The 9,019-nt window shown below is 53.4% G+C and overlaps 1 protein-coding gene across 1 annotated transcript; it reads left to right on the top strand.

The window, feature by feature from the left end:
* The first annotated feature begins 1,910 nt into the window (after positions 1 to 1,910).
* On the top strand, positions 1,911 to 8,733 carry LOC128942798 (serine/threonine-protein kinase PAK 3-like). Its single transcript, XM_054285458.1, has 12 exons — positions 1,911 to 1,989; positions 2,931 to 2,968; positions 3,412 to 3,534; positions 4,461 to 4,605; positions 5,287 to 5,350; positions 5,979 to 6,027; positions 6,337 to 6,449; positions 6,709 to 6,826; positions 7,581 to 7,680; positions 7,962 to 8,158; positions 8,257 to 8,394; positions 8,632 to 8,733. Exons 1-12 carry the CDS (start codon positions 1,911 to 1,913, stop codon positions 8,731 to 8,733), a joined length of 1,266 nt encoding a protein of 421 aa, XP_054141433.1.
* Positions 8,734 to 9,019: the final 286 nt, after the last annotated feature.

Genomic DNA, 9,019 nt, shown 5'->3' on the forward strand with positions numbered 1-9,019 from the left:
CTCTAATGGCTTCCTGCGTTTTACTTAACGTGAGCAGCCCTCCACACCTTTGATTGCCTTTATTCTAGAATTAATAAACATAAGTTGGAAGTACTCCTAGATTTTGCCATGTAAGACTTGAAGCAACTGCAAAATGTAGAGAAGCTTTCTGTGCAGCTTTTCAGTTCATTGGCGGTCTCCTTCATCTTCACTCACTTTCAGCAGATCTGTTGATTTTCCTTTGCTCTCGTCTTTTAAGCTTCATCACTTGTCTATAGATCTGTGAAAAAACCCTGTCAACCCAACACAAATTTACTGTACTTTGTGCTTTTCCTCTTCTGCAAAAGCTGAGGCTCATGTGATCTTCTTCTGTAATCTAGACTTTGATTCCCATCCTGGCTCTGGCTAAGAGCAGAACAAATGTAATTTCTTAACTGCTAGAAAGATCTGCTAGCAAAGGTCACAGTTAGAGCTAAGCATGATGCTTCTCTCCCTCCATTGAATACACATCTTTGTGTCTAGGCTTGCTGATTGCCAGCAGCACCTGGAAGCTACTGCCAAGGACAAAAGTCATCACTATTGCTGGTTTTGACACTGATTATTTGTTGGTAGGATTTTCATCTACGTCTACAGTGATCTGGATCTTTGGCACAAAGTGCCTTCAAGCAACGTTTCCAAGCATCGTGGACAATGAAGTCCAGATACTAATGAGTTGTGGTTTGTTTTACCTCTGCGTAACATACGGTACAATATCCCAAAACACATGATTTTTGAGGGATTCAGGCATTTAAAACTTAGGCTTATTCTCGTCAACATTTTTCCTTCTTCCCTTCTGAAATCTGCATGTCCAAGTAGTAATTTCTTTCTCAGTTTGTTGAAAAGTTACCTGCCAGAGAATACTTTGTTCTTGACCCAGAGATGGGGCAACTGTCACCATTAGGCCGGACGTGGCATACACACGTGATCAGGGTCCAAGAAGAAAAAGGTTTTCTTTTATTCTGTGTGTTCTCCAGCTTATATACTCTTAACAAAGCGTGATCTGAAATCATTACCTACATCACAATCACTTATTATATCCATTGGTGCAAAGAAATTAACGTCAATAGAATTAGCAAAAAGTTTTACAGAAATCTAATAAGGCACGTATACACATCTACTTAGGCACCCAGTCTAGCTTACAAAAATTTTCCTGTATCTTTTCTCATGGGTTTCCATGCTGGCGGCCTTGTCTTCTTCCTTGCTATGGATACCCTTGGAAATCATCATTATTTCTTCTATTAACTCGGCTTTGCCTGCAGGCCAGCTGTCAAGCCCCTCCATAGGTCAGCATGCACCTGCGGGCTCAAGAAGCAACTGCAGCCTACAATAGTCCTGGAAATTTATTCTCTTTGCTTCTTTTGCCCCCTTAATGTCATTGAAGAAGTTAGGCTTTTCAGAACCAGCTAGGATGCCACCTAGAAGAAGCAGACTTGCTTTCAGGCAAAGCTTTTGAGACCAAAAGTCATGTTTGCTTGGGTCCCTAGGGTGCCACTTGGCTTGGCGCATTTTCTGAGTTCCCGTGCCTTCCCCAGGCAGCCTTGAGCACTGCCTTATGGGCTGGGAGGACACTTCCTGCTGCTTTATGAGTGAGCAGAACATCCCAGGCTTTTCTTTCACATCAGCTGGACAGAGGGTTGGCTTGCTGAGCGCAAGAGAGCCGCAGAGCAGCTGCTATTGTGAGCTCAAGGGAGCGGTGCCACGTCACAGTGCTGCCAGCACAGCGTTGTCCCGGTGCGCGCGAGGCCTGGTGGTCCAGAGCAGCTCTTCCGCTCGCTCCCTGCAGGAGGATCCTCGTGCGCAAGGAGTTCTCAGCAGACGGCCTGCACCCCGAGAGGAATCTTGCTTTTCCCTTGGGTGGCATTCAGCGTGCAAACCCACACAGCGCTGCCAAAATGATCGGGCAAGTCTGTGCCGCGGTTTGCACCGTCTTTTCTGTCGTCTATTCTGGCTACTACCTGACCCAGCTGACTCGTAAGTAAAGGTTTCCCCTGGGCCTGGCATCAGCCGGCTTCTGCTTCACTCTGCTCTTTATGCTGCACTAGTGACCCAGTTTCTTTGGCAACAAAATGGCCATCAAGATGCCACCGCTTTGGTCAATGTCCTGCCAGCGGCATCAGCTACAAAGCGGGCATCTGTACTGAGTGCCGGCTGCAGAGCATTTGCACTGCAACCTGCAGCGGTTGCCTTCCCTCCCCGGGAGACTGCGTGGCAGCGGAGTCTGTCATTTGCTCAGCTTGCTGCTTCAAGCAAGACAAGCTGCAAATTGCAGACTCTGAGGAGAGATCCGCAGAAGTACTTCTACCAGCTCACTGGTTCTCTGCAGGAGTGAAGGAAAGCGCCTTTCGCTCCAAATTCTGCCCCTTAGAGGCCTTGGCTGCGGGACTTGACCCTTTGATGGTGTGCCAAGAGTGCGATTCCCTTGGCAATGCAGCACAGACTCCAATGCAGGGAGGGTTTGCTGCTGAGCCCAGCAGCTGCTCTCGGGCTGCTTCAGCAGGGAGCTGCCACAGCGAAGGGGCCCTTGGTGGAAACTTTGCTGGGCTATCATCTTCAGCCAACGGATGGGAATTAGGGCATGCACTTTAAAAGAATAGATATCTAAGATGCAGGAAAGAGAAGGGGAAAACGCTGCTTGAGCTGTCGGGCACAACAGAAGCGCAAACTTTTGAAGAGCAGTGGGCGTTTCCACCACCGTCTTTCTATTTCTCTCTTGGCAAAAGAGGCCCAAATGTAGCCAGAGCCTACTCTAGCATCCTTGTTGTTCTCTTGCTTGCTGTGGGAAAGAGCTCTTGCTCCTGGAGGCATGTTGGCAAAGGGAAATGCTCTGTGTTGGGACTGCCTTGTGCTGGGAGAGTCGCCAGCACAAGCACTTTTCTAAGGGCCTCCGGTTCCTTTTCCCTTGCTCGCTGCAGGTCACCTGACACACGGATGGAGACAAGCCTGTCCTTTGGTGAGTGGCAGAGGAAGCTGTGATGTTGCTGGCGTGTGAGAATTATGCAGCAATTCTGCCAGCTTGGCCGGTTGCAGTTGAGTGGGGAGTGCCAGCGTGGGAGGCTGAAAGAAAGGCCAACTGCCCGGTGGCATCAGCAGTAGCAAAGGCAGCAAATCAGCACTTGTTTGCTGATTTTCCAACCAAGAGCCTTTCAAGAGATGAAAGGCAAATGGGATGGCTCCAAGGCGTCTTGCTGCTTGTAGCCAGCAGGGAAGCTCAAATGCACAGCAAGATGGAGAAGCATCTCATTCAGCCATCTTCCACGGGTTTTCATGACTCAGAGTCCCATGTGTATCAAAGTCTATGGTTTCCCCTACTTCTGAGTCCTTTCCCAGCTCAGTAGAAAGCAGCTCCTAAGGAATTGGCTATTGCCCTTCTCTCTCACTTCTGTCTGTCTGCAGGGCTCAACAGCAGGGTCAGCAGCTCCTCTGGCTGCCTCTGTCATCCAGGAAGAGGCTGAAGAGGAGCAAAGGAACATCAAGCCTCCAGCTTCTGTCCCTCCACAGCCTGAACTTGCAGAGCCGGTAAGTGGCAGCTGAGCTTGGCACTGCCTTTGGTGCAGGGCCAGGCTTCCCCTTTTGGAGCAGCCCTTGTTGCTCGTGGCTGAAGATGCTGGCGGCTCTGTGCATGCCATGACGTAGTGCTGCTTCAGGCAAGCCCAGCAGCCCTGGCCAGCGCCTTCTGAAGTTTGACATTTAAGCTGGCATGCTGAGAGGGCCCGAGAATGTCTCTTGGGACCAGAGAAGAGGCAGCATTCCACGATTCCCAGCCTAGGAGTCAGCCCCTTGTCCCCAATGTCAGCGCAGGCTGTCTGCGGTCAGCGGACTGAGCGGCCCAAAGAGGCAGTTGACAGCCTTGCAGGGGATCTGGGAGACACTGGCCCCTGGAAGGGACCTGCCCGCTCCATGGGCTAATTAGCTTCAGCCGGTGCTTCACTTCCAGCCGCTCAGAGCAGAGTTTGGAGAGGAGAATCCTCAGCAGCCCTGCATTGTAAAGGGCGGCTGGGTCTGGGCGGGGCTGGAAGGCGGCTCCAAAGGGCTGCTCCCTAAAGGCTGCCATAGAGAGGGGAAATCCGGGAAACAGATCAGAGAAGGGACACGCTCCGGGCTTCTGAGTAGATCGCTGCATGCCAGCTGCGGGGTGATTTCATTGCCCAGGAGAAGACAGGAGGAGGAAAGCAACAAGGCTCTGGGCCATGCTCTGATCTCTTTCTGGATCTTGGCAGCCCCAGCGCTACCTTGTTGCCAGTGTCTAGCAGAAAAGCTGAAAACGTGGAGCATGGAAGTGGCCAAGAGGGGCTGGATCCAAGTAGCCTTTGCACTTTTCCCAAAGCTGCCTTTGAGAAGGGGACATGGCTGACAGCATCTTCCGAAGGCCTGGCTTTTGCCGTGCGCTCCGCGGGGCATCTGTGCCAGCCACCCTTCTGATGGGCAACCCTTTCTTGTCCCAGCTCAAGACCGGCTCTGCCATTGAACCTGGTACCGCTGGACCAGCATGGCCTGCAGCAGCCAGCTCGCCCCCCGCTGCCGGCACTTCCTGCAGCAGCGCAGCCCAGCCGCCCGAGATGAGGGAGCAGCAGGGCCTGAAGACGCTGAGTACGTCCGGTGCATTTCTTGTCTGCCAGAGCAGCGTGTTGTGTGTGTGTTGTGTGGGTGTAGGCTGCGCCAGAGGTTGCCCCTGGGTCTCAGAGGCACTTAGGCCTCTGTGCAGAAGCTGTTGTTGTGCCCTGAGGCAGCGCGGCAGCGCTCAGGGAGTCCCTGCTGCCTGTGAGAGCGGCTGGGCCTGCCTTGGCTCTGCCTGGGCTGCCTTCTGTGCCAAAGAGAAAAGCAGAGCTTGTTTCTGCTTGAGCACAAGGCTGGCAGCTAGCAAGTGACTAGGCCCCAGGGAGCTCTCTGGCCCCAGCTGTTTTATGGCTCTCCTTTTTACTCCCCCTCTGGCTCAGACACTTTGGGTCCCACGCTGGCCCTGCCAGTGATGGTGGGTGTGAGTGCAGAGGCTGCAAAGGCCCTTGGCTACCTCTTAGGGGCCCCTTCTTAAGGGCTTGTCATTTTTGCTTATGGCATGGGATGCTGTGCTTGAAAGAAATAAAGGCCTTCTTGGAAAGGCCACCTGATGAAAGGTGGAGAAGATGGCCCTCCCACTTGTTGGTCTCAGCAGCTGAAGCCAAGGGAGCGCAAAGGGCCCACAGCTGCGGGCAGTGGGGCTGCCTTTGGGATGGTCTGGGGAGCGGCGTCTCTGTGTGCGAGTGAGCGCCCTGCACTGCTTTTGTCTTTCAGGGAGCCTTGTGAGTCTGGGCCAGCCAATGAGCAAATACACGGCATTTGAAGAACTCGGACGAGGGTAAGCGTGACGTCAGCTCATTTTACAAAAGTGTGGGCCAGGTCTTTGGCCAGTGCAATATCAAGCAGGAAGTTAGGCAAGCACCAATCACGGTCAGACTCTGGCTTTACCTCCTGTCACCTGCCAGGACTGCTGGGTCAGAGCAATCCCAACGCCTCATCAACAACAAGCTGATGCTGGCAGTGTCTTGCTTGAAGCACTGAGGAGCAGGAGCTGGGAAACCTTCTGCCCCTGCAGCTTTCTGGCCTGAAAGAGTACCTTGCCATCCAAGAAATGTCAGATTCTCAAAGACGGTGTTCTGACTCTAATTGTTCTCACTTTTTTGCCACACACATGCATGCACTGGCACAAGGAGAGCGTTCTCCTTAGGTTTGGAAATGACCTGGCTGGGCATGTGCCTTGGAGATTTCCAGCGGCCCTTGGTCTTCATGCTGCACCTTGGTGTTCCCTTGGACAGCCTGTCCCGCATGGCAGAGGGCTCACGGGCTGACGTGCTGTTGACCGGAGAGACGCCGCAGCCAGACATTTCCTAAGGAAGGCGTCCAGGCAGCCTGGGCAGGTCTGCTGCCTGGGCTTGCTTTCACTGCCAAGGGATAAGGGGCTCTTTCTGCTGCTGTTTGCTTTCTAGGGGGTTTGGAGCTGTTTATAAAGCCCTTGACACCAGCACCGGACAACAGGTAAAGTGCCAGCAGCCCCATGCCATTTTGCACCTCTGGAGCGCTTTCCCCGCTGCTGTGAGCTCTGCCTGGAGGTTTGGGTGGCCGATCCACGTCTGCTTCAGAGGCTGTTCCTCTGAAGTACAGTCTAGGCTCAGGGTGTAGAATGCTTTTGGCATGGCTTTTGCTGCTTCTGCTAAGCTCTGCTGTCTCTTGACAAAGCGCTTTGGCCCAGCCCGCTGCCTCATTGCACCAGCACTCGCTCCGTGCTCCTTGTGATCTCCAGCAGGCTGCGTCTTCTCAAGGGAACGGTGGCCAATGTCATTTCAGGTGGCGATCAAGATCATGTCACTCAAGGAGGAGATGTCCGAGGAGCTGGCTGCCAATGAAATCCTGGCCATGAGGGACAACAGGAATCCCAATATTGTTACCTACTTAGACAGGTTGGCATATTCTGGTGTCAATGTAGCTTTAGCTGGTGCAAGCCAGAAGAGACAATGCCCTTTGGTCACTGGCAGAGAACGGAGCTGGTGATGATTTCTCTGCTGGTCTCCAGAGCGTGGCAGGAGGTGGAGCTGGTGTTCAATAATCTCTTGTGGCACACGTAGCTTGGAGAGCAGTTGCAAAATCCTGGCTCAGGCCCTGGGGTGACTGAGGCTGTGCCCATTGCTGTCTCTGCATGCGGTGGTTTTCTTCTTTCAGCTACCTGGTGGATGCGGAGCTCTGGTTGGCCATGGAGTTCATGGACGGCGGCACCTTGTTTGATGTGCTCAGGGCAGTGTACCTGGAGGAAGGACAGATAGGCGCTGTCTGTCGGGAGGTGAGGGATCCCGCTTCTGCTTCCCCAGGCCTGCCCAGGATGCTGCTTGTCTCCTGGAGGTTAAGGGGAGCCCAGATTTCTTGCTCTCAGCTTTCTTTCGCTGCTGCTGCTGCAGTCACGCCACACAGCAGAAGAAAGAGCATGGGAAGTCAACTGCCTGCCAATCTCAATGCACGCCTTAGGCTCTGTTCTCGCACTCTTCCATGCTCTCTGTGCTCTGGCGCTGGTGCTCGCTCACTGGCTTGCTTTCACTTGCTTCCTCTTCACACATTTGCCTGGCAATGTTTGCCTGGAGCCTGTCTTTGTGCCCTACATTGCTTGCCACTGGAAGGCAGGATGCAGGTGGCAGAATTTCAAGCTAAGGGCAAAGAGCTGTCCTCACCTTCAAAGGATAGCATTGCATCCCGAATGGCGACACATTCTGGAACAGCTTGAAGGTGCTGCTTCCTCCTCTGCTGCCACTAGGCGTCCCCAAAAATCTTTGCTGTGCCGCCTCCCAGCCAAAGGTGACGCGCTTCCTGCCGAAGGCCGATGGAACTTCTGGAGGCCGAGATGCCTTTGCTTTGAAATCTAGAAAACACTAGCAAGAGAGTTGAAGCAGCAAGCTCTTCTTGGTGACAGCACCGTGATGCTGCGCCCTAGCCCACAATTCCCTGAGAAAGCTGTCAATCCCGCTGAGCCCTTTCCTTGCTGGTGGGATGAAATCAGATCCTGCACGTCACGTTGACTTTGCCTCCCTCCTTTTCTCTTCCAGTGCCTGCAAGGACTGCATTTCCTTCATTCCCGCCAAGTCATCCACAGAGACATCAAAAGCGGCAACGTTCTTGTGGGCACGGATGGATCTGTCAAGTTGGGTGGGTATCCCTGCTGGGCTGCAGCATTTCCAGCATATGCTGTGGGGTGGCATTTTGGTGGCTGCCACTTGGCCAGAAGCGCCGCTTGGGCCAGTGCGTGAATCGTCAGGGTGCTTTTGAAGTGGCCGATGCCTTATTTGCCTGGCTGCAGCCACGTGGAAGGAGAGCTCAGCTGCCTTTTCACCTAGCTTCAGCATGGCCTGGTCAGGCTGGGGTGGGCAGTCCTTTTGGCTGCTTTGCCAGTGGCAGCTGGCTTTGACAGGCTTTGTTTTTGTCCTCAGGTGACTTTGGCCTCTGTGCTCAGCTCAGCCCTGGGCACAGCAAGCGCAGCTCCAGCGTCGGCACTCCCAGCTGGATGGCGCCGGAGGTGGTGAGAGGAGAAGCCTACGGCCCCAAAGTGGACATCTGGTCTCTGGGGATCATGGGGCTGGAAATGGTGGAAGGGGAAGCTCCTTACCAGCGGGAAGCCCGTCTCAGGGTAAGGTGCAGCTTAGCAAGAGGGCTCTGTGTGGAGAGAGCTGACGTGGCTAGCAAAGGAGCAGGTGGAGTGTCCTCTTGCATCTCCATGTGCTGTAGGTTTTTGAACTGATCCAAAGGAACGGGCCCCCAAAACTGCAGAACCCCAGGCACCACTCGGCTCTCCTGCGTGACTTCCTCCGCTGCTGCCTGCAGGCAGACGAGGACAGGCGCTGGTCTGCCCAGGAGCTCCTACAGGTAAGAAAGAGCAAAGGGGCAAAAAGCCCTGTCTGCCGAGGACACCTGCAGGGAGGGATGAGGAGGAGTGTGGGCCACGTGGCTGAGACAGCTGCCAGGACAGGAAGGCGCAGGGGGACCTGCTGCCCTCGGTGCTCTTTCTGTGTCTTCCTGGTAGCCAAGGAATCCTGCTTGAGCCCGTCAGGATGTGATCCTGAGAATAAGGCTTCCTTTCTTTCTTCTTTTTCCTCTGGGCAGCATCCGTTTGTCACCTCAGGCGATCCTGCCTCCAGCCTGGCTGCTCTGATCATCTCAGCCAAGCAAGTGCAGGAAGACAAGAGAGGAGAAGCCTGCGCCTGAGGAGGTCCTTGTGCCCCGCCAGCTGAGAGGAGGGAAACGGGATGGGTCATCTTTAGGCAGAGTTTCAGCCATCCCCTGAGTTTTAAGAGGAGCTGTGCTGTACATAGGAAATGTAATGGTTGTGTTATTTGCTCCGTTTAGGTGTTAGGATAGGTTAGGTTAAGTTAGGTTAGGTTAGGTTAAGTTAGGTTAAGTAAGGTTAGGTTAGGTTAGGTTAGGTATCTGTTAGGTTCAATTTAAAGCTCTGTTGTTTTTCTTTCTCAAAAAGATGTGAGTTTAAAAAAAT

This window comes from Melozone crissalis, unplaced genomic scaffold, assembly GCF_028551555.1.
Source record: "Melozone crissalis strain CALT ecotype California unplaced genomic scaffold, PUWL_Pcris_2 ptg000005l_1, whole genome shotgun sequence".
NCBI lineage: Eukaryota > Metazoa > Chordata > Aves > Passeriformes > Passerellidae > Melozone > Melozone crissalis.

Bases quoted from the DNA above. Each gene is read 5' to 3' on its own strand.
- LOC128942798 (XM_054285458.1), top strand. From the start codon at position 1,911: ATGATCGGGCAAGTCTGTGCCGCGGTTTGCACCGTCTTTTCTGTCGTC. The intron at 8,159-8,256 runs GTAAGGTGCAGC...CATGTGCTGTAG, and splicing joins AGCGGGAAGCCCGTCTCAGG to GTTTTTGAACTGATCCAAAG. The intron at 8,395-8,631 runs GTAAGAAAGAGC...TCCTCTGGGCAG, and splicing joins CTGCCCAGGAGCTCCTACAG to CATCCGTTTGTCACCTCAGG.